Source organism: Pleurodeles waltl, chromosome 7 (genome assembly GCF_031143425.1).
Source record: "Pleurodeles waltl isolate 20211129_DDA chromosome 7, aPleWal1.hap1.20221129, whole genome shotgun sequence".
In the NCBI taxonomy this organism is placed as follows: domain Eukaryota; kingdom Metazoa; phylum Chordata; class Amphibia; order Caudata; family Salamandridae; genus Pleurodeles; species Pleurodeles waltl.
This window is the reverse complement of record NC_090446.1, coordinates 1,464,170,207-1,464,195,123: the sequence shown is the minus strand read 5'-3', so window position 1 is coordinate 1,464,195,123 and position 24,917 is coordinate 1,464,170,207. Positions and strand designations below refer to the sequence as shown.

Genomic DNA, 24,917 nt, shown 5'->3' with positions numbered 1-24,917 from the left:
AGGTCCTCCATGTCCGCATTCCACTTGCCTGGTCCACAGATTGTGACAGCAGCTGGACAATCTGAGGCATCCACGGACTTGCGAGAGAGTCCCTTCTCCGCTCTGCATCTGTGTCCCTGGTGTTAGGTACTCCTGTCTTCTGGGTATCCTGGGGTAGGGGCACTCTTCATCCTTTCTCTTGTCCACTCTTTTCCTCGGGTCCACTGGGAAGGGTCCTGAATCCCACGAACTCCAACCACTCTTCACTGTGTTATCCTATGGAGCAACTGGTTGGGTAACTACCTTGCACCTGGTTGCTGGGGACACTTACTGTACTTACCTCACTTACCTTTATTAGGTTTACTATTTTACATTCCACTTTCTTAGTATATGGTTTGGCCTCCCATAGGGTCCTGTGTATTGTTATGCTATTACTGATGGTTATTTTGTGTATATATTGTGTGTAGGAAGTTGGCTCTGTATGTGCTATTTCAAAGTAAGGAATAGCATGCACAGAGTCCAAGGGTTCCCCTTAGAGGTAAAATAGTGGTAAAAAGAGATAATACTAATGCTCTATTTTGTGGTAGTGTGGTCGAGCAGTAGGCTTATCCAAGGAGTAGTGTTAAGCATTTGTTGTACATACACATAGACAATAAATGAGGTACACACACTCAGAGACAAATCCAGCCAATAGGTTTTTATATAGAAAAATATATTTTCTTAGTTTATTTTAAGAACCACAGGTTCAAATTCTACATGTAATATCTCATTCGAAAGGTATTGCAGGTAAGTACTTTAGGAACTTTAAATCATAAAAATTGCATGTATACTTTTCAAGTTATTGACAAATAGCTGTTTTAAAAGTGGACACTTAGTGCAATTTTCACAGTTCCTAGGGGAGGTAAGTATTTGTTAGTTTTACCAGGTAAGTAAGACACTTACAGGGTTCAGTTCTTGGTCCAAGGTAGCCCACCGTTGGGGGTTCAGAGCAACCCCAAAGTCACCACACCAGCAGCTCAGGGCCGGTCAGGTGCAGAGTTCAAAGTGGTGCCCAAAACGCATAGGCTAGAATGGAGAGAAGGGGGTGCCCCGGTTCCGGTCTGCTTGCAGGTAAGTACCCGCGTCTTCGGAGGGCAGACCAGGGGGGTTTTGTAGGGCACCGGGGGGGACACAAGCCCACACAGAAATTTCACCCTCAGCAGCGCGGGGGCGGCTGGGTGCAGTGTAGAAACAAGCGTCGGGTTCGCAATGTTAGTCTATGAGAGATCTCGGGATCTCTTCAGCGCTGCAGGCAGGCAAAGGGGGGGATTCCTCGGGGAAACCTCCACTTGGGCAAGGGAGAGGGACTCCTGGGGGTCACTTCTCCAGTGAAAGTCCGGTCCTTCAGGTCCTGGGGGCTGCGGGTGCAGGGTCTCTCCCAGGCGTCGGGACTTTGGATTCAAAGAGTCGCGGTCAGGGGAAGCCTCGGGATTCCCTCTGCAGGCGGCGCTGTGGGGGCTCAGGGGGGACAGGTTTTGGTACTCACAGTATCAGAGTAGTCCTGGGGTCCCTCCTGAGGTGTTGGATCTCCACCAGCCGAGTCGGGGTCGCCGGGTGCAGTGTTGCAAGTCTCACGCTTCTTGCGGGGAGCTTGCAGGGTTCTTTCAAGGCTGCTGGAAACAAAGTTGCAGCCTTTCTTGGAGCAGGTCCGCTGTCCTCTGGAGTTTCTTGTCTTTTCGAAGCAGGGGCAGTCCTCAGAGGATGTCGAGGTCGCTGGTCCCTTTGGAAGGCGTCGCTGGAGCAGGATCTTTGGAAGGCAGGAGACAGGCCGGTGAGTTTCTGGAGCCAAGGCAGTTGTCGTCTTCTGGTCTTCCTCTGCAGGGGTTTTCAGCTAGGCAGTCCTTCTTCTTGTAGTTGCAGGAATCTAATTTTCTAGGGTTCAGGGTAGCCCTTAAATACTAAATTTAAGGGCGTGTTTAGGTCTGGGGGGTTAGTAGCCAATGGCTACTAGCCCTGAGGGTGGGTACACCCTCTTTGTGCCTCCTCCCAAGGGGAGGGGGTCACAATCCTAACCCTATTGGGGGAATCCTCCATCTGCAAGATGGAGGATTTCTAAAAGTCAGTCACCTCAGCTCAGGACACCTTAGGGGCTGTCCTGACTGGCCAGTGACTCCTCCTTGTTGCTTTCTTTGTTCCCTCCAGCCTTGCTGCCAAAAGTGGGGGCCGTGGCCGGAGGGGGCGGGCAACTCCACTAAGCTGGAGTGCCCTGCTGGGCTGTGACAAAGGGGTGAGCCTTTGAGGCTCACCGCCAGGTGTCACAGCTCCTGCCTGGGGGAGGTGTTAGCATCTCCACCCAGTGCAGGCTTTGTTACTGGCCTCAGAGTGACAAAGGCACTCTCCCCATGGGGCCAGCAACATGTCTCTGGTGTGGCAGGCTGCTGGAACTAGTCAGCCTACACAGACAGTCGGTTAAGTTTCAGGGGGCACCTCTAAGGTGCCCTCTGTGGTGTATTTTACAATAAAATGTACACTGGCATCATTGTGCATTTATTGTGCTGAGAAGTTTGATACCAAACTTCCCAGTTTTCAGTGTAGCCATTATGGTGCTGTGGAGTTCGTGTTTGACAAACTCCCAGACCATATACTCTTATGGCTACCCTGCACTTACAATGTCTAAGGTTTTGTTTAGACACTGTAGGGGTACCATGCTCATGCACTGGTACCCTCACCTATGGTATAGTGCACCCTGCCTTAGGGCTGTAAGGCCTGCTAGAGGGGTGTCTTACCTATACTGCATAGGCAGTGAGAGGCTGGCATGGCACCCTGAGGGGAGTGCCATGTCGACTTACTCGTTTTGTCCTCACTAGCACACACAAGCTGGCAAGCAGTGTGTCTGTGCTGAGTGAGAGGTCTCCAGGGTGGCATAAGACATGCTGCAGCCCTTAGAGACCTTCCTTGGCATCAGGGCCCTTGGTACTAGAAGTACCAGTTACAAGGGACTTATCTGGATGCCAGGGTCTGCCAATTGTGGATAAAAAAGTACAGGTTAGGGAAAGAACACTGGTGCTGGGGCCTGGTTAGCAGGCCTCAGCACACTTTCAATTGTAAACATAGCATCAGCAAAGGCAAAAAGTCAGGGGGCAACCATGCCAAGGAGGCATTTCCTTACATTGTGTGTGTATCTATATCTACAAGGGGAGATATACCTGTACTAGTCTAGTAGTTGTGCTGTAATAAAGTATCCTTTATATTTGCTACTTGTAAGGAAATGCCTCCTTGGCATGGTTACCCCCTGACTTTTTGCCTTTGCTGATGCTATGTTTTGAATTGAAAGTGTGCTGAGGCCTGCTAACCAGGCCCCAGCACCAGTGTTCTTTCCCTAACCTGTACTTTTGATTCCACAATTGGCACACCCTGGCACCCAGATAAGTCCCTTGTAACTGGTACCCCCTGGTACCAAGGGCCCTGATGCCAGGGAAGGTCTCTAAGGGCTGCAGCATGTATTATGCCACCCTAGAGACCCCTCACTCAGCACAGACACACTGCTTACCAGCTTGTGTGTGCTAGTGAGAACAAAATGAGTAAGTCGACATGGCACTCCCCTCAGGGTGCCATGCCAGCCTCTCACTGCCTATGCAGTATAGGTAAGACACCCCTCTAGCAGGCCTTACAGCCCTAAGGCAGGGTGCACTATACCATAGGTGAGGGCACCAGTGCATGAGCACTGTGCCCCTACAGTGTCTAAGCAAAACCTTAGACATTGTAAGTGCAGGGTAGCCATAAGAGTATATGGTCTGGGAGTCTGTTTTACACGAACTCCACAGCACCATAATGGCTACACTGAAAACTGGGAAGTTTGGTATCAAACTTCTCAGCACAATAAATGCACACTGTAAAGAAATGGCTCCCTGTTGCAGTTACCCCCCACTTTTTGCCTGATACTGATGCTGACTTGACTGAGAAGTGTGCTGGGACCCTGCTAACCAGGCCCCAGCACCAGTGTTCCTTCACCTAAAATGTACCATTGTATCCACAATTGGCACACCCTGGCATTCAGATAAGTCCCTTGTAACTGGTACTTCTAGTACCAAGGGCCCTGATGCCAAGGAAGGTCTCTAAGGGCTGCAGCATGTCTTATGCCACCCTGGAGACCTCTCACTCAGCACAGACACCCTGCTTGCCAGCTTGTGTGTGCTAGTGAGGACAAAACGAGTAAGTCGACATGGCACTCCCCTCAGGGTGCCATGCCAGCCTCTCACTGCCTATGCAGTATAGGTAAGACACCCCTCTAGCAGGCCTTACAGCCCTAAGGCAGGGTGCACTATACCATAGGTGAGGGTACCAGTGCATGAGCATGGTACCCCTACAGTGTCTAAACAAAACCTTAGACATTGTAAGTGCAGGGTAGCCATAAGAGTATATGGTCTGGGAGTTTGTCAAGCACGAACTCCACAGCACCATAATGTCTACACTGAAAACTGGGAAGTTTGGTATCAAACTTCTCAGCACAATAAATGCACACTGATGCCAGTGTACATTTTATTGTAAAATACACCACAGAGGGCACCTTAGAGGTGCCCCCTGAAACTTAACCGACTATCTGTGTAGGCTGACTAGTTTTAGCAGCCTGCCACAAACCGAGACATGTTGCTGGCCCCATGGGGAGAGTGCCTTTGTCACTCTGAGGCCAGTAACAAAGCCTGCACTGGGTGGAGATGCTAACACCTCCCCCAGGCAGGAATTGTCACACCTGGCGGTGAGCCTCAAAGGCTCACCTCCTTTGTGCCAACCCAGCAGGACACTCCAGCTAGTGGAGTTGCCCGCCCCCTCCGGCCAGGCCCCACTTTTGGCGGCAAGGCCGGAGAAAATAATGAGAAAAACAAGGAGGAGTCACTGGCCAGTCAGGACAGCCCCTAAGGTGTCCTGAGCTGAGGTGACTCTGACTTTTAGAAATCCTCCATCTTGCAGATGGAGGATTCCCCCAATAGGGTTAGGATTGTGACCCCCTCCCCTTGGGAGGAGGCACAAAGAGGGTGTACCCACCCTCAGGGCTAGTAGCCATTGGCTACTAACCCCCCAGACCTAACCACGCCCTTAAATTTAGTATTTAAGGGCTACCCTGAACCCTAGAAAATTAGATTCCTGCAACTACAAGAAGAAGGACTGCCTAGCTGAAAACCCCTGCAGCGGAAGACCAGAAGACGACAACTGCCTTGGCTCCAGAAACTCACCGGCCTGTCTCCTGCCTTCCAAAGATCCTGCTCCAGCGACGCCTTCCAAAGGGACCAGCGACCTCGACATCCTCTGAGGACTGCCCCTGCTTCGAAAAGACAAGAAACTCCCGAGGACAGCGGACCTGCTCCAAGAAAAGCTGCAACTTCGTTTCCAGCAGCTTTAAAGAACCCTGCAAGCTCCCCGCAAGAAGCGTGAGACTTGCAACACTGCACCCGGCGACCCAGACTCGGCTGGTGGCGATCCAACACCTCAGGAGGGACCCCAGGACTACTCTGATACTGTGAGTACCAAAACCTGTCCCCCCTGAGCCCCCACAGCGCCGCCTGCAGAGGGAATCCCGAGGCTTCCCCTGACCGCGACTCTTTGAACCTAAAGTCCCGACGCCTGGGAGAGACCCTGCACCCGCAGCCCCCAGGACCTGAAGGACCGGACTTTCACTGGAGGAGTGACCCCCAGGAGTCCCTCTCCCTTGCCCAAGTGGAGGTTTCCCCGAGGAATCCCCCCCTTGCCTGCCTGCAGCGCTGAAGAGATCCCGAGATCTCTCATAGACTAACATTGCGAACCCGACGCCTGTTCCTACACTGCACCCGGCCGCCCCCGCGCTGCTGAGGGTGAAATTTCTGTGTGGACTTGTGTCCCCCCCGGTGCCCTACAAAACCCCCCTGGTCTGCCCTCCGAAGACGCGGGTACTTACCTGCAAGCAGACCGGAACCGGGGCACCCCCTTCTCTCCATTCTAGCCTATGTGTTTTGGGCACCACTTTGAACTCTGCACCTGACCGGCCCTGAGCTGCTGGTGTGGTGACTTTGGGGTTGCTCTGAACCCCCAACGGTGGGCTACCTTGGACCAAGAACTGAACCCTGTAAGTGTCTTACTTACCTGGTAAAACTAACCAAAACTTACCTCCCCTAGGAACTGTGAAAATTGCACTAAGTGTCCACTTTTAAAACAGCTATTTGTCAATAACTTGTAAAGTATACATGCAATTTTTATGATTTGAAGTTCCTAAAGTACTTACCTGCAATACCTTTCGAATGAGATATTACATGTAGAATTTGAACCTGTGGTTCTTAAAATAAACTAAGAAAAGATATTTTTCTATACAAAAACCTATTGGCTGGATTTGTCTCTGAGTGTGTGTACCTCATTTATTGTCTATGTGTATGTACAACAAATGCTTAACACTACTCCTTGGATAAGCCTACTGCTCGACCACACTACCACAAAATAGAGCATTAGTATTATCTATTTTTACCACTATTTTACCTCTAAGGGGAACCCTTGGACTCTGTGCATGCTATTCCTTACTTTGAAATAGCACATACAGAGCCAACTTCCTACACACACTGATGCCAGTGTACATTTTATTGTAAAATACACCACAGAGGGCACCTTAGAGGTGCCCCCTGAAACCTAACCGACTATCTGTGTAGGCTGACTGGTTCCAGCAGCCTGCCACACTAGAGACATGTTGCTGGCCCCATGGGGAGAGTGCCTTTGTCACTCTGAGGCCAGTAACAAAGCCTGCACTGGGTGGAGATGCTAACACCTCCCCCAGGCAGGAGCTGTAACACCTGGCGGTGAGCCTCAAAGGCTCACCCCTTTGTCACAGCACAGCAGGGCACTCCAGCTTAGTGGAGTTGCCCGCCCCCTCCGGCCACGGCCCCCACTTTTGGCGGCAAGGCTGGAGGGAACAAAGAAAGCAACAAGGAGGAGTCACTGGCCAGTCAGGACAGCCCCTAGGGTGTCCTGAGCTGAAGTGACTCTAACTTTTAGAAATCCTCCATCTTGCAGATGGAGGATTCCCCCAATAGGATTAGGGATGTGACCCCCTCCCCTTGGGAGGAGGCACAAAGAGGGTGTACTCACCCTCAGGGCTAGTAGTCATTGGCTTCTAACCCCCCAGACCTAAACACGCCCTTAAATTTAGTATTTAAGGGCTCTCCCTGAACCTAGAAATTAGATTCCTGCAACTAACAAGAAGGACTGCTGAGCTGACAAACCCCTGCAGAGGAAGAACAGAAGACACCAACTGCCTTGGCCCCAGACTTACCGGTCTGTCTCCTGCCTTCCAAAGAACCCTGCTCCAGCGACGCTTTCCAAGGGACCAGCGACCTCTGAATCCTCTGAGGACTGCCCTGCTTCGAAAAAGACAAGAAACTCCCGAGGACAGCGGCACTGCTCCAAAAGAACTGCAACTTTGTTACAAGGAGCAGATTTAAAGACCCCTGCAACTCCCCGCAAGAAGCGTGAGACTTGCAACACTGCACCCGGCGACCCCGACTCGACTGTTGGAGAACAACCAACTCAGAGAGGACCCTCTGGCGACTCTACGACTGTGAGTAACCAAAGGTTCGATGGCATCTGTCGCTGTAGATACACATGGTCTGCATAGCTCGCCATCTGGTGTTGGGTCGGAGTGTTACAAGTTGTTTTTCTTCGAAGAAGTGTTTTCGAGTCACTGGACCGAGTGACTCCTCCTTCTGTGCTCATTGCGCATGGGCGTCGACTCCATCTTCGATTGTTTTCTTTCCGCCATCGGGTTCGCACGTGTTCCTGTCGCTCCGAGTTTCGGAACGGAAAGATAGCTGAAAACGGAAGATTTTCGACGGTATCGTTGCGATCCGGTTTGAGATAAACACATACGACGACGCATTGAACATCGAAGCGCTTCGGTGCCCTTCGGGGTAGATTTCGGCACACCGTCTGGGCCTAGTCGGCCCGACCGCGTGGAGAACAACGCCGATGGAACGGACCCCGTTTCGATTCTGCCCTGAATGCCACAACAAATATCCCTATACGGACCAACACTCGGTCTGTAACCTGTGCCTGTCACCCGAGCACAGCGAAGAATCCTGTGAGGCCTGTCGGGCGTTCCGGTCCCGAAAAACTCTGCGCGACCGTCGAGCGAGAAGACTGCAGATGGCGTCCACGCCAAAGGAGCATCGGCAGTTCGAGACAGAAGAGGAACAGGAGGAATCCTTTTCCATCCAGGATTCAGACTCCGACGAACTCGACAATACAAAAACTGAGTAAGACGTCGAGATCAGAAATTAAAAAAGGCAAAAAGGCCCAGGGGATGCCACTGCCAACCGGCCATGGCTCAACCCAAATTCACGGTGACCAACAATCGGCACCGAAAAAGGCCCATTCAGTGTCGAGATCGTCCGACTCCGGTCGAGACACCGGCACGCAGCCTCCTCGGGACCGAGAGAGTGCTAAAGAGAAGCATCGACACCGAGAGTTCGGTGTCGACACGGATCGACGCCGAGACAGTGGCGCCGAAGACCATAGAGGCCAAGATTTTTCGGCACAGAAGAAGAGGAAGGTTACCTCGGAGCCGAAAAAACAAACAACAGGGTTTTCGGAGCCGAAAAAAGCACCAACAGACCCAGTTTCAGGCTCCTATACTGAAGAACATTCTATGTCTTCGCAAATGAAAAGACACAGATTCGAACAAGAACTGCAATCCACTGAAGTGGATCACACGCAAAAGCGTATCTTTATTCAGCAGGGGACAGGGAAGATCAGTACCCTTCCACCTGTCAAAAGAAAGAGAACACTTCAGTTTGGAGCACGAGAGGCTCCTCAGCAACAAACAGCAAAGACGGTAACACCTCCTCCCTCGCCTCCACCTGTAACTCCGGCTTCGCCAACTTACACCCCGTCACATTCGCCAGCTCACACCGCCATGAGCCACGACGACCAAGATCAAGACGCGTGGGACTTGTACGATGCACCAGTGTCTGATAACAGCCCAGACACATACCCAACTAGGCCATCACCACCTGAGGACAGCACAGCCTATTCACAAGTGGTGGCTAGAGCAGCTCAGTTCCATAATGTGGAACTACACTCTGAACAAGTAGAGGATGACTTTTTATTTAACACCCTCTCCTCCACCCACAGCTCCTACCAAAGCCTGCCTATGCTCCCAGGCATGCTACGCCATGCAAAGGAGATCTTCAAGGAGCCAGTTAAAAGTAGGGCAGTAACGCCTAGAGTGGACAAAGTAGAAGGCGCCTCCTACGGACCCTGTATTCATCACCTCTCAGCTGCCACCAGATTCTGTGGTGGTAGGGGCTGCCAGAAAACGGGCAAATTCACACACTTCTGGGGATGCACCTCCCCCAGATAAAGAAAGCAGAAAGTTCGATGCAGCCGGGAAGAGGGTCGCTGTCCAGGCAGCAAACCAGTGGCGCATCGCAAACTCACAAGCGCTGCTAGCGTGATACGACAGAGCCCACTGGGATGAGATGCAGCATCTCATTGAACATCTCCCAAAAGATCTACTAAAAAGAGCAAAACAGGTTGTTGAGGAGGGTCAAAACATCTCCAACAATCAAATACGCTCCTCTATGGATGCAGCAGACACAGCCGCAAGGACCATTAATACGTTGGTTACCATCCGTAGGCACGCATGGCTCAGAACGTCTGGATTCAAGCCAGAAATTCAGCAGGCAGTACTTAACATGCCAGTAAACGAAAAACTTCTGTTCGGTCCGGAGGTCGACACAGCCATAGAAAAGCTCAAAAAGGACACTGACACTGCCAAGGCCATGGGCGCACTCTACTCCCCGCAGAGCAGAGGATCTTATACCACCTTCCGCAAAACACCTTTTAGAGGAGGGTTTCGGGGTCAGGCCACACAAGCCAGTACCTCACAGTCTGCACCGTCCACCTACCAGGGACAGTACAGGGGAGGCTTTCGGGGCCAGTATAGAGGAGGGCAATTCCCTAGGAATAGAGGAAGATTTCAAAGCCCCAAAACCACTACCAACAAGCAGTGACTCACACGTCACTCACCCCCCCCACACAACACCAGTGGGGGGGAAGGATAGGTCAATATTACGAAGCATGGGAGGAAATAACTACAGGCACATGGGTCCTAGCAATTATCCAACATGGTTATTGCATAGAATTCCTGCAATTCCCTCCAGACATACCACCAAAATCACAAAATTTATCAAAACACCATTCACAGCTTCTAGAGATAGAAGTTCAAGCACTACTGCAAAAAGATGCAATAGAATTAGTACCAAGCACACAAATAAACACAGGAGTTTATTCACTGTACTTCTTGATACCAAAAAAGGACAAAACACTGAGACCAATTCTAGACCTCAGAGTAGTAAACACATTCATCAAATCAGACCACTTTCACATGGTCACACTACAAGAAGTGTTACCATTGCTCAAAAAACACAACTACATAACAACCCTAGACCTCAAAGACGCATATTTCCATATACCAATACATCAATCACACAGAAAATATCTAAGGTTTGTATTCAAAGGAATACATTACCAATTCAAAGTATTGCCTTTCGGTTTAACAACCGCTCCAAGGGTATTCACAAAATGCCTAGCAGTAGTCGCTGCACACATCAGAAGGCAGCAAATACATGTATTCCCGTATCTAGACGACTGGCTAATCAAAACCAGTTCGCTCATACAATGCTCAAACCACACAAATCAAGTCATACAAACCCTCTACAAACTAGGGTTCACCGTCCACTTTGCAAAATCCAACATTCAGCCAAGCAAAGTACAGCAATATCTAGGAGCCATAATAGACACGACAAAAGGAGTAGCAACGCCAACTCCACAAAGAATTCACAATTTCAACAGTCATTCAACACAGGTCTCCAAATCAAACAATACAAGCAAGAACAATACTACAGCTCCTAGGCATGATGTCCTCATGCATAGCCATTGTCCCAAACTCAAGACTGCACATGAGGCCCTTACAACAGTGCCTAGCCTCACAGTGGTCTCAAGCACAGGGTCACCTTCTAGATCTGGTGTTAATAGACCGCCAAACTTACCTCTCGCTTCTATGGTGGAACAGTATAAATTTAAACAAAGGGCGGCCTTTCCAAGACCCAGTGCCAAAGTACATAATAACAACAGATGCTTCCATGACCGGGTGGGGAGCACATCTCAATCAACACAACATAAGAGGACAATGGAACATACATCAAACAAAACTGCATATAAATCATCTAGAATTATTAGCAGTTTTTCAAGCACTAAAAGCTTTCCAACCAATCATAACCCACAAATACATCCTTGTCAAAACAGACAACATGACAACGATGTATTATCTAAACAAACAAGGAGGAACACATTCAACGCAGTTAAGCTTATTAGCTCAAAACATATGGAAGTGGGCAATCCACCATCAAATTCGCCTAATAGCACAGTTTATTCCAGGGATCCAGAATCAACTGGTAGACAATCTCTCTCGAGATCACCAGCAAGTCCACGAATGGGAAATCCACCCACAAATTCTGAACACCTACTTCACACTCTGGGGAACACCTCAAATAGACTTATTTGCAACAAAAGAGAACGCAAAATGCCAAAACTTCGCGTCCAGATACCCACACAAGCAATCCCAAGGCAATGCCCTATGGATGAACTGGTCAGGAATATTTGCTTACGCTTTTCCTCCTCTCCCTCTCCTCCCTTATCTAGTAAACCAATTGAGTCAAAACAAACTCAAACTCATTTTAATAGCACCAACGTGGGCAAGACAACCCTGGTACACAACACTGCTAGATCGATCTGTAGTACCCCACATCAAACTGCCCAACAAACCAGATCTGTTAACGCAACACAACCAACAGATCAGACACCCAGATCCAGCATCGCTGAATCTAGCAATCTGGCTCCTGAAATCATAGAATTCGGACACTTACAACTTAACCAAGAGTGTATGGAAGTCTTAAAGCAGGCCAGAAGGCCATCCACTAGACACTGCTACGCAAGTAAGTGGAAAAGATTTGTTTGTTACTGCCATCATAATCAGATACAACCACTAGACGCAACTCCAAAACATATGTTTGCACACTGCACCCGGCCGCCCCCGCGCTGCTGAGGGTGTACTTTCTGTGTGGACTTGTGTCCCCCCCGGTGCCCTACAAAACCCCCCTGGTCTGCCCTCCGAAGACGCGGGTACTTACCTGCTGGCAGACTGGAACCGGGGCACCCCCTTCTCTCCATTATAGCCTATGTGTTTTGGGCACCTCTTTGACCTTCGCACCTGACCGGCCCTGAGCTGCTGGTGTGATAACTTTGGGGTTGCTCTGAACCCCCAACGGTGGGCTACCTTGGACCAAAAACTGAAACCTGTAAGTGCCTTACTTACCTGTTGAAACTAACAATAACTTACCTCCCCCAGGAACTGTGAAAATTGCACTGTGTCCACTTTTAAAACAGCTTATTGTGTTTTATGTAAAAAGTATACATGCTAAAGTAATGATTCAAAGTTCCTAGAGTACTTACCTGCAATACCTTTCAAAAGAGCTATTTCATGTAAAATTTGAACCTGTGGTTCTTAAAATAAACTAAGAAAAGATATTTTTCTATAACAAAACCTATTGGCTGGATTTCTCTGAGTGTGTGTACCTCCTTTATTGTCTATGTGTATGTACAACAAATGCTTAACACTACTCCTTGGATAAGCCTACTGCTCGACCACACTACCCCAAAATAGAGCATTAGTATTATCTCTTTTTACCACTATTTTACCTCTTAGGGGAACCCTTGGACTCTGTGCATGCTATTCCTTACTTTGAAATAGCACATACAGAGCCAACTTCCTACACTACTCTTGTGAGTGAGTTATTGTCAGACTACTGTGGTATTGCAAGTGCTTTACATTCCTTCTGGATAGGCTTCAGCTGCTCGTGTCAGCAACCCCTAGAGTTTTTGCTATCTGGACACCTATTCACTATCACTAAGGGTTGCCTGGGGCTCATTATAGGGCGCCACACCATAGGTGTACACCATAAACTGAGCCACCCTCCTACACCCACCTACTGAGAGACCCTGATATTTTCCTCGAAAAGCAGTCTACCCCAGGTGACACCACTACCTACCAGGACATCATAGGTAGTGCAGCTGCAGATCATAAGGTTCGGCTCCATACAGAACCACTAGAGGGCGATATTTTGTTTTGAGACGCTCATCTAACCAGCGCCCAGCACAGTACCTGCAGATGTATACAAGTATGCTTAGACACTCACCTGACATCTTTAAAGACCCAGTTCAATCTAGTGTAATTACTCCAAGTATAAACCTTCCCCAACTAACTCTGTGCATTAGACTCCAACTCTCTCCTGGCTCTGGTGGCTGCCACAGTGAGGAAAAAAGGGGGCAAACTTGCAAAAATCTGGTGACACCTCCCACCACTTGGCCCCCACCCGTGCCCCAAAGAGAAAGTAAAAAGATGAATGCTCCGGGGAAGAGGGTGACTGCTCAGGCTGCCAACCAATATAGAATTGCCGACTGCTTTGACCACCTCTCCCGCTACGAAAGAGCTGATAGGGATGAACTGGAGGGGCTTCTCCAACATCTCTTGGAGGAACATAAAAGGCATAAGAGATTTCCTCGGAGGGTAAATAAATTGCAAACCCCTCCATTTGCTACGTCTCTTGATGCAGCTGACACAGCAGCAAGAGGCATTAACTCTACGATTGGCTTAGGGCTTCAGGCTTCAAACCTGAAGTGCAACAAAACATCCTTGCACTTCCTTTTGACAGCAAAACACCTTGTTGTTCCTGAAGTAGACACTACTTGAGGGGGGAAAAAAAAAAAGACAGCCAAAGCCATGGGAGTGTTGCAAACATTACTATGTGGCTCCTTTCACTGCTCCCTCTATCGTGGAGGGCAAAATCCACCCCCACGGATCCCTCCACCTCTTACCAATCGTGGGAAACAAGCTCTTTATATAGTGAGCCAAAATGAGGCAGACTGTGCAGAGAGTTCAAGCGAACACCAGAGGAATTGCAGAGGCATATAATGCACCCCATGTGCTCTCTTTTGTGGTAGTGTGGACTAGCAGTTAGCATATCAGATAGTGCTAAGCATGCAAGGCACACACTCATGCAGTAAGTGAGACTCACACTCAAAGAAATCTGACACCAATTTATAAAAATGTCAATTTTATATAAATTTAGATGCTAAGATCACCGGAACCAGGGACGTATTTTTTGAGAGAAGAATTTTTAGAGTTTTCAAAAGTCGACAGTGCATTTTTCTGTAGCCGCAATGTGTCTCTGTGGGAGAGAGAACATAAACTGCAAACAGGTACTTCACAGCAACTTACAGGACCAATCTTCTGGACTTAGTGAGCACAAGGTAGGTTTTTAGGCCACACCAACAGGTAACCGGGGGGCAGCCATGTGCAGTGGTGCGGTTCAGCAAGTCCCTGGGATCGATACGGTCACAAATATGCTGTGGGGTAGACGGAGTCCAGTCCAGGTGATCCACCAAGAGGGTTCAGCTCTTGCTATGCTGTGGGACGTAGGGTCCTGTTGTCTTTGCTTCTGGGGCGGTCTGGTGCAGAGGTGGTTTGGACCCTTCAGTTTCCATCACATGTGGGTGCATACATGGACTGTGGGACCAGTCTGGCCGAACTAACAAGTGGGCTCAGGTCTCATGAGCCTGGAGGACATACCACTAGGCCCTTGCTCCCCTTATTGTTTGGGTCATATGCCTTTGTTTAAATGTTGTGAAGAAAATTCTTCCTAAGCAGAAGAATGATTTAGCTATTGCCATTTTTTCCTCAGGCCCACCATCCAAGTAAATGGGTTACACGTTTGTTTCTACCTCTGAAGACACAACTGTAATTTATATCACATTAATCTTCAGGAAGTGAGTTGTCATTTAAATTTAGTTCATCCAGTCATCTTTATGACCCATTGGAGTAATATCAAAGGGTATAACATCCCTTGCGTCCATTAATTAAGATATGCAGTGGGCGTGATCCGTATGTGGGACACAAGGTAGTCAATCGACTGTTTGGGAGGTTGTACAGATATCGAGGAAGGGAGGCCAACTGGCAAGACTTTTGTTGTTCGTTCTTAAAATGGAGTGATCATTTACAACATTGATATGAGTCTTAGAAGTTAAAAAGTTGTGAAGTTCAAAATCATATAGCTAGTTTTTGAAGATCTCAGTCTCTCTGTTTCTGCTTTGGTGGGATGTGTTCTTCCATCCACTCTTCCCCCAGGTCTATTCTTCCCTCATCTCATGCCCAGTTCCAACCTTACCCTCCCGCCACCCAAAAACACAAATTTTTTGTTGCTAGGTGGCTTCTACCCATGAATGATGAGGCACCTAACTGTCTTTGAAAGAGAGAAGGGCACAAGTATGATGTTGAAGGGTGGAAGCTTATGTTTAGTGTAGCAGCGTAGTCACCAGCACACACAGAGATGCACACACAGAATGTTAGGCACACAGCTGTGTAAACTAACAGCAGCACACAGACAGATGTGCACGGTTCAAGGAAGCCCTTCTATTCCCCTCCTCTCCCTTGAAACTACACATGTAGCGTATATTAATTTTTTTTTTTTGTCAATTGCTACAAACTTGACTGTGGCTTCAGAGCATTTTGTTCTGCTTACATATAAAGATACGAGTAGCAGAATAATGTTAGATCGAATCAGTTGATGAGCATCTGTTGCTCATGAAGTAGGTAGTCATTGTTTAAGGGAGGGGCTTTGCAGGAACACCCACTTGTCTTTGTTTGGGGATGTGGGTGGAGGGGGCTCACATTACTTTCTATTATAGTCGAGGTCACTGGAGGAAAAAACACAAGGCTGTCCGGACAAGGTACAAGGGCATAGCAGCCCAGTTTCCTAAAGCAAGGCAAGGTACTTTCATCCCAACAGCAGTGGGACAGTACCACATGTGACTGTTGGCTCATGGTGTTCATGTCTTGTACTTGCTCACATTTCTTTTCTCTTTATTCAGAACTGTTGTGGTGAAGAAGCAGAGGAGCAACACAAACAGCCTTGTGATCTGCTGGGAGTGAGCAAGCTCTTAGACCAAGGTCACTACGTATCTGTGGTAAATAAGTTATCACTTATTTGATGCTAGAATAATGATGCTCTGCTACCTCATTGTTTCTTGTAATGGTCCCTTTTTTCCTCTGTGCAAACTACTTTTGAACTTGTAAGCCGTTTATTGACATTGACATGCAAACCTACATGCATTGACCTTAATAGTAATGCTGTGCTTTTCGACACCTCAGTGATGGTATGCTTACATCTAGTAACAAACCCAAACTTAAATGTCATTTTTAAGACTCTATCACTCGACCAGTTATGAACGTGTTAGCTTCCACACCACGTATTATCATTGACACACCTGCACCATTCATTCCCGAGTTTCAGGACTCTGCAAATACTCCATATACACACACAAACTGTAACATTAAAGGTTCACTCTTTTCATTATGATACAAATGTTTTCCTCCTCATGGGATAAAGCAAATACAACTTCATCCTATGCCCAGTCTTCTATTGGTGCCTTACTAGTGCAGCATGGCCATAAAGTGTTTGCATGTCCAGTTCATGTGAAGTCCCTGGCTTTGAAAGACATTCAGCAAAATAGATGCAGCAAAAACTTTGACATGAGACTGAATTGAAGGGTTGGGTAAATTATTTAAAATCCAGACACTTTCTCTTCCACTATGTAAGGAAATGCCTCCTTGGCATGGTTACCCCCTGACTTTTTGCCTTTGCTGATGCTAAGTTTTGATTTGAAAGTGTGCTGAGGCCTGTTAACCAGGCCCCAGCACCAGTGTTCTTTCCCTAACCTGTACTTTTGTTTACACAATTGGCACACCCTGGCATCCAGGTAAGTCCCTTGTAACTGGTAACCCTGGTACCAAGGGCCCTGATGCCAGGGAAGGTCTCTAAGAGCTGCAGCATATCTTATGCCACCCTGGGGACCCTTTACTCAGCACAGACACACTGCTTGCCAGCTTGTGTGTGCTGGTGAGGACAAAACGAGTAAGTCGACATGGCACTCCCCTCAGGGTGCCATGCCAACCTCACCCTGCCTATGCAGTATAGGTAAGACACCCCTCTAGCAGGCCTTACAGCCCTAAGGCAGGGCGCACTATACCATAGGTGAGGACACCAGTGCATGAGCACTGTGCCCCTACAGAGTCTAAGCAAAACCTTAGACATTGTAAGTGCTGGGTAGCCATAAGAGTATATGGTCTGGGAGTCTGTCAAACACGAACTCCACAGCACCATAACGGCTACACTGAAAACTGGGAAGTTTGGTATCAAACTTCTCAGCACAATAAATGCACACTGATGCCAGTGTACATTTTATTGTAAAATACACCCAGAGGGCACCTTAGAGGTGCCCCCTGAAACCTTAACCAACTACCCGTGTAGGCTGACTGGTTTTAGCAGCCTGCCACACTCGAGACATGTTGCTGGCCACATGGGGAGAGTGCCTTTGTCACTCTGTGGCTAGTAACAAAGCCTGTACTGGGTGGAGATGCTTATCACCTCCCCCTTGCAGGACTGTAACACCTGGCGGTGAGCCTCAAAGGCTCACCCCCTTTGTTCCAGCACCACAGAGCATTCCAGCTAGTGGAGTTGCCTGCCCCCTCCGGCCACGGCCCCACTTTTGGCGGCAAGGCCGGAGGAGATAATGAGAAAAACAAGGAGGAGTCACTGACCAGTCAGGACAGCCCCTAAGGCAACCTGAGCTGAAGTGACTCTGACTTTTCGGAATCCTCCATCTTGCAGATGGAGGATCCCCCCCCAATAGGGATAGGAATGTGACCCCCTCCCCTTGGGAGGAGGCACAAAGAGGGTGTAGCCACCCTCAGGGCTAGTAGCCATTGGCTATTGCCCTCCCAGACCTAAACACACCCCTAAATTCTGTATTTAGGGGCTCCCCAGAACCTAGGAACTCAGATTCCTGCAACCTAAGAAGATGACTGCTGAGCTGAAAAACCCTGCAGAGTAGATGGAGACACCAACTGCTCTACCGGCCCCCCCCCCCCCCCCACCCCCCCCCCCCCTTCTGAAGATACTGCTCCAGCGTATCCTCAGAGGACTGCCCTGCTCTAGAAGGACCAAGAAACTCCAGAGAACAGCGGCCCTGTTCACCAAAGACTGCAACTTTGTTTCCAAAGAAGGAACTTCAAGACAACTGCGTTTCCCGCCAGAAGCGTGAGACTTGCAACTCTGCACCCGACGCCCCCGGCTCGACTTGTGGAGAAACAACACTTCAGGGAGGCTTCCCCGGCGACTGCGAGACCGTGAGTAGCCAGAGTTGCCCCCCCCCCCCCTCCCCCCTGAGCCCCCACAGCTACGCCTGCAGAGGGAATCCCGAGGCTCCCCCTGACCGCGACTGCCTGACTCCCAGATCCCGACGCCTGGAAAAGACCCTGCACCCGCAGCCCCCAGGACCTAAAAGATCGGAACCCCAGTGCAGGAATGACCCCCAGGAGGCCCTCTCCCTTGCCCAGGTGGTGGCTACCCCGAGGAGCCCCCCCTTGCCTGCCTGCATCGCTGAAGAGACCCCTTGGTCTCCCATTGATTTCAACGACAAACCCGACGTGTGTTTGCACACTGCACCCGACCACCCCTGTGCTGCTGAGGGTGTACTTTCTGTGCAAACTTGTTCCCCTCCCCAAGTCCCCCCTCGCCCACCCGGTGCCCTACAAAACCCCCCTGGTCTGCCCTCCGAAGACACGGGTACTTACCTGCTGGCAGACTGGAACCGGGGCACCCCCTTCTCCATTGAAGCCTGTGTTTTGGGCACCACTTTGACCTCTGCACCTTGACCGGCCCTGAGCTGCTGGTGTGGTAACTTTGGGGTTGCTCTGAACCCCCAACGGTGGGCTACCTTGGACCCAAACTTGAACCCCGTAGGTGGTTTACTTACCTGCAAGAACCAACAATTACTTACCTCCCCTAGGAACTGTGAAAACTGCACTAAGTGTCTAGTTTTAAAATAGCTATGTGTTTTATTTGAAAAGTATATATGCTATTGTGATTATTCAAAGTTCCTAAAGTACTTACCTGCAATACCTTTCATGCAAAGTATTACATGTAGAATTTGAACCTGTGGTTCTTAAAATAAACTAAAAATATATTTTTTCTATACAAAAACCTATTGGCCTGGAATTGTCTCGGAGTGTGTGTTCCTCATTTATTGGTTGTGTATGTACAACAAATGCTTAACACTACTCCTTTGATAAGCCTACTGCTCGACCACACTACCACAAAATAGAGCATTAGTATTCTCTTTTTGCCACTATCTTACCTCTAAGGGGAACCCTTGCACTCTGTGCATACTATTCCTTACTTTGAAATAGTGCATACAGAGCCAACTTCCTACAGTATATACAGAGCCATCTTCCTACAAGGGGAAAAGGACGTGGGAAGAGTGATGGAGTGTCCAATGCAAAAAGCAGTACCACTTTATCTGGAAAAAAGGTGTTGTAAGGTGACGGCACCGAGACAGCCTGGAGTTTGCTCTCACGATTGAAAGGGGTCATGATAACCGAAAACAGTCTTTAAAGTTATAAGACATATTGGACAGCTTTGCTTGAGTTTGAAGGGTATGCACATGAGGAAATGGAGAACCAAATTAAGATCCCATTGTGGTACCACAAATCATTGTGGAGGAAACAAATGAGTCCACTTTACAAAAATCTATTTAGAATGGCTGATTTTAACAGGGGCAGTTAGTCGGGTAAATGTTAAAAGCAAAGAGTGTTGACAGATAACCATTAACGGAAGCCAGTAAGGCCCAGTAGACTACCTTGGGGGAGGGGAAGTGATGGAGGCCCCCCACAAGTGACCCACAGACGCCGGTGCAGTGAGTCACAAGGAGGCCTTATCAGCCCAGCAAAATAGAAGTCCCACGTCGCAGGAGTTGCAGGACAGGAGCTGATCTCTGGTTTGCAGAGTGCTGGGAGACAGGGCTTCTTAGAGGTGGAAGATCTCCCGGAGGGAAAGTCAACAGCCTTGGTAAATTAAACAGTCAGCAGAGGTGCCAGTACAGTGGCAGGAGCAAGGGCATACAGTCTCCCAGCTTGGCTAGAAGCCAAGCAGGACCCAGTGGAGGCCACAGACTCATCACCTGTGAAGCAAGATCTTCGCATGTCCAGGGACAGCAGACCCACCAACTGGTCAACGGTGCCTTTAGGTGCCTGCGGTTGCAGATGAGTGACTCATTCACTCCAAGGGAGATTCCTTCGTGCTTTCCTGGTTTCAACAGTTCTTGTGACCCTGGAGGATGCACAGCCTTGAATGTTTCAGAATTCTTGCAGGATCTGGAGAAACAATGTGGGAGCCTTTCCATCAGGAGCAGACTTGTTCGGTTCCAGGCGAAGACCAGTAGCAATTCACAGATGCCAGATGTCTTACAGAAAGTTCCTTGTAGAGTCTTGCTTGACGAATCTGAGGACCCACCCACAAGGGAGCCTTTAAACTCTAAAAGGTGGTTCGGTCACACTGCAGTGACCCACCCATCAGAGGGGGTCCGGGACGTCTCCTACTTGGCCTAACCAACCAGATGTCCCCAGCGTCCTCTGCACATTTCATTTTCAAAATGGCAGAAGCAGAGGCGACCTGACAGAGCTCTGAGCACCTCCGTAGGCGATTATGCAAGGAGGGCACCAAATGTGCCCTTCAAAGCAGTTTGGTGGCTCTCCGAGACCACCCCAGGCCTTAGACACCTAATACACAGGGAGAGATCGTCACATCTCTCCCTTGTAGGAAATCCTTTGTTCTGCTCGTCCGGCCTGAGCCTGGCTCACCAGCAGGAGGGCAGAACTGTGTCTGGGGGTCAGCAGCAGCACAGGCTGGCAGTTGGAACCCCCTAAGGCTGCACAGGCAGAACTGGGAAATCCCCCAGAGTACATGGTATGAAGCAACTAACACTGGAATCGGTGTAGTTGTACGATTCCAACATGTTTGATACCAAACATGGCTAGGTTCGGAGTAGCTATTATGTAGTTGGACCACTTGCGTGAGCTAAAGGGCCTACCAGAGGGGTGACTTATAATGTCTAAATGCAGTGGTTAGGTTTGGCAGTGAAAGGGTGCATGCACTCTTTCACGCAGGCTGCAAGGGCAGGCCAGCAGGCACAGTTTGCCTGGGCTCCTATGGGTGGCATAATCCATGCTGCAAACGTAGGGGACCCCTGGTGCAACAATGCCCTGGATACCTAAGGTACTATATTCTAGGGACATACATGGGTGCACTAGTATGCAAATTGTGGGTGTAGGAAAATGCCACTGTTGGCATGGTCGTTTTGCCTAGTGTTGATGCCAGTTTTGATTGGAAGTGTGCTGGGACCCTGCTAACCAGGCCCCAGCACCAGTGTTCTTTCACTAAAAATGTACCATTGTTTCCACAATTGGCACGCTCCTGGCCCACAGATAAGTCCCTTGTGAAAGGTACCAGTGGTACTAAGGGCCCTGTGACCAGGTAAGGTCCCTAAGGGCTGCAGCATATGTTGTGCCACCCTAAGGGACCCCTCACCTAACACATGCACACTGCCATTGTAGATGGTGTGTGTTGGTGGGGAGCAAAAAGGCAAAGTCGACATGGCATCCCCCTCAGGATGCCATACCTACAAAATACTGCCTGTGACATAGTGTAGGAAGTTGGCTCTGTATGTGCTATTTCAAAGTAAGGAATAGCATGCACAGAGTCCAAGGGTTCCCCTTAGAGGTAAGATAGTGGCAAAAAGAGATAATACTAATGCTCTATTTTGAGGTAGTGTGGTCGAGCAGTAGGCTTATCAAAGGAGTAGTGTTAAGCATTTGTTGTACATACACATAGACAATAAATGAGGTACACACACTCAGAGACAAATCCAACCAATAGGTTTTGTATAGAAAAATATCTTTTCTTAGTTTATTTTAAGAACCACAGGTTCAAATTTAACATGTAATATCTTGTTTGAAAGGTATTGCAGGTAAGTACATTAGTAACTTTGAATCATTTCAATTGCATGTATACTTTTCAAGTTATTCACAAATAGCTATTTTAAAAGTGGACACAGTGCAATTTTCACAGTTCCTGGGGGAGGTAAGTTTTTGTTAGTTTTACCAGGTAAGTAAGACACTTACAAGGTTCAGTTCTTGGTCCAAGGTAGCCCACCGTTGGGGGTTCAGAGCAACCCCAAAGTTACCACACCAGCAGCTCGGGGCCGGTCAGGTGCAGAGTTCAAAGTGGTGCCCAAAACGCATAGGCTTCAATGGAGAGAAGGGGGTGCCCCGGTTCCAGTCTGCCAGCAGGTAAGTACCCGCGTCTTCGGAGGGCAGACCAGGGGGGTTTTGTAGGGCACCGGGGGGGACACAAGCCCACACAGAAATTTCACCCTCAGCGGCGCGGGGGCGGCCGGGTGCAGTGTTAGAACAAGTGTTGGGTTCGCAATGGAAGTCAATGAGAGATCAAGGGATCTCTTCAGCGCTGCAGGCAGGCAAGGGGGGGCTTCCTCGGGGAAACCTCCACTTGGGCAAGGGAGAGGGACTCCTGGGGGTCACTTCTGCAGTGAAAGTCCGGTCCTTCAGGTCCTGGGGGCTGCGGGTGCAGGGTCTTTTCCAGGCGTCGGGACTTAGGTTTCAGAGAGTCGCGGTCAGGGGAAGCCTCGGGATTCCTTCTGCAGGCGGCGCTGTGGGGGCTCAGGGGGGACAGGTTTTGGTACTCACAGTCGTAGAGTAGTCCGGGGGTCCTCCCTGAGGTGTTGGTTCTCCACCAGCCGAGTCGGTGTCGCCGGGTGCAGTGTTGCAAGTCTCACGCTTCTTGCGGGGAGATTGCAGGGTTCTTTAAAGCTGCTCCTTTGGATAAAGTTGCAGTCTTTTTGGAGCAGGTCCGCTGTCCTCGGGAGTTTCTTGTCGTCGTCGAAGCAGGGCAGTCCTCAGAGGATGCAGAGGTCGCTGGTCCCTTTGGAAGGCGTAGCTGGAGCAGAGTTCTTTGGAAGGCAGGAGACAGGCCGGTGAGTTTCTGGAGCCAAGGTAGTTGTTGTCTTCTGGTCTTCCTCTGCAGGGGTTTTCAGCTAGGCAGTCCTTCTTCTTGTTGTTGCAGGAATCTAATTTCTAGGTTCAGGGAGAGCCCTTAAATACTAAATTTAAGGGCGTGTTTAGGTCTGGGGGGTTAGTAGCCAATGGCTACTAGCCCTGAGGGTGAGTACACCCTCTTTGTGCCTCCTCCCAAGGGGAGGGGGTCACATCTCTAATCCTATTGGGGGAATCCTCCATCTGCAAGATGGAGGATTTCTAAAAGTTAGTCACCTCAGCTCAGGACACCTTAGGGGCTGTCCTGACTGGCCAGTGACTCCTCCTTGTTTTTCTCATTATCTCTCCTGGACTTGCCGCCAAAAGTGGGGGCTGGGTCCAGGAGGCGGGCATCTCCACTAGCTGGAGTGCCCTGGGGCATTGTAACACGAAGCTTGAGCCTTTGAAGCTCACTGCTAGGTGTTACAGTTCCTGCAGGGGGGGGGTGTGAAGCACCTCCACCCAGAGCAGGCTTTGTTTCTGTCCTCAGAGAGCACAAAGGCTCTCACCGCATGAGGTCAGACACTCGTCTCTCAGCAGCAGGCTGGCACAGACCAGTCAGTCCTGCACTGAACAATTGGGTAAAATACAGGGGGTATCTCTAAGATGCCCTCTGTGTGCATTTTTTAATAAATCCAACACTGGCATCAGTGTGGGTTTATTATTCTGAGAAGTTTGATACTAAACTTCCCAGTATTCAGTGTAGCCATTATGGAGCTGTGGAGTTTGTTTTTGACAGACTCCCAGCCCATATACTCTTATGGCTACCCTGCACTTACAATGTCTAAGGTTTTGCTTAGACACTGTAGGGGCATAGTGCTCATGCACATATGCCCTCACCTGTGGTATAGTGCACCCTGCCTTAGGGCTGTAAGGCCTACTAGAGGGGTGACTTACCTATGGCACAGGCAGTGGCAGGTTGGCATGGCACCCTGAGGGGAGTGCCATGTCGACTTAGTCATTTTCTCCCCATCAGCACACACAAGCTGGCAAGCAGTGTGTCTGTGCTGAGTGAGGGGTCCCTAGGGTGGCATAAGACATGCTGCAGCCCTTAGAGACCTTCCCTGGCATCAGGGCCCTTGGTACCAGGGGTACCAGTTACAAGGGACTTACCTAGGTGCCAGGGTTGTGCCAATTGTGGAAACAATGGTACATTTTAGGTGAAAGAACACTGGTGCTGGGGCCTGGTTAGCAGGGTCCCAGCACACTTCTCAGTCAAGTCAGCATCAGTATCAGGCAAAAAGTGGGGGGTAACTGCAACAGGGAGCCATTTCTTTACACATAGGTAAGTCACCACTCTAGCAGGCCTTACAGCTCTAAGGCAGGGTGCACTATACCACAGGTGAGGGCATAGCTGCATGAGCAATATGCCCCTACAGTGTCTAAGTCTATTCTTAGACATTGTAAGTACAGTGTGGCCATATTAAGAATATTGTCTGGGAGTCTGTCAAAAACGAACTCCACAGCTCCATAATGGCTACACTGAATACTGGGAAGTTTAGTATCAAACTTCTCAGAATAATAAACCCACACTGATGCCAGTGTTGGATTTATTAAAAAATGCACACAGAGGGCATCTTGGAGATACCCCCTGTATTTTACCCAATTGTTCAGTGCAGGACTGACTGGTCTCTGCCAGCCTGCTGCTGAGAGACGAGTTTCTGACCTCATGCGGTGAGAGCCTTTGTGCTCTCTGAGGACAGAAACAAAGCCTGCTCTGGGTGGAGGTGCTTCACACCTCCCCCCTGCAGGAACTGTAACACCTAGCAGTGAGCTTCAAAGGCTCAAGCTTCGTGTTACAATGCCCCAGGGCACTCCAGCTAGTGGAGATGCCCGCCCCCTGGACCCAGCCCCCACTTTTGGCGGCAAGTCCAGGAGAGATAAT

General features: G+C 49.3%; 1 protein-coding gene across 2 annotated transcripts in view; it reads left to right on the top strand.

Moving 5' to 3' along the window:
- The window catches only part of KMT2B (lysine methyltransferase 2B), a 728,361-nt gene that overhangs the window by 179,314 nt on the left and 524,130 nt on the right, over nucleotides 1–24,917 (top strand). For both annotated transcript variants that reach the window (XM_069201148.1, XM_069201147.1), the window contains exon 16: nucleotides 15,958–16,053. In XM_069201148.1, the coding sequence (XP_069057249.1) occupies nucleotides 15,958–16,053 (96 nt within the window). The remainder of the gene's footprint in view (nucleotides 1–15,957; nucleotides 16,054–24,917) is intronic.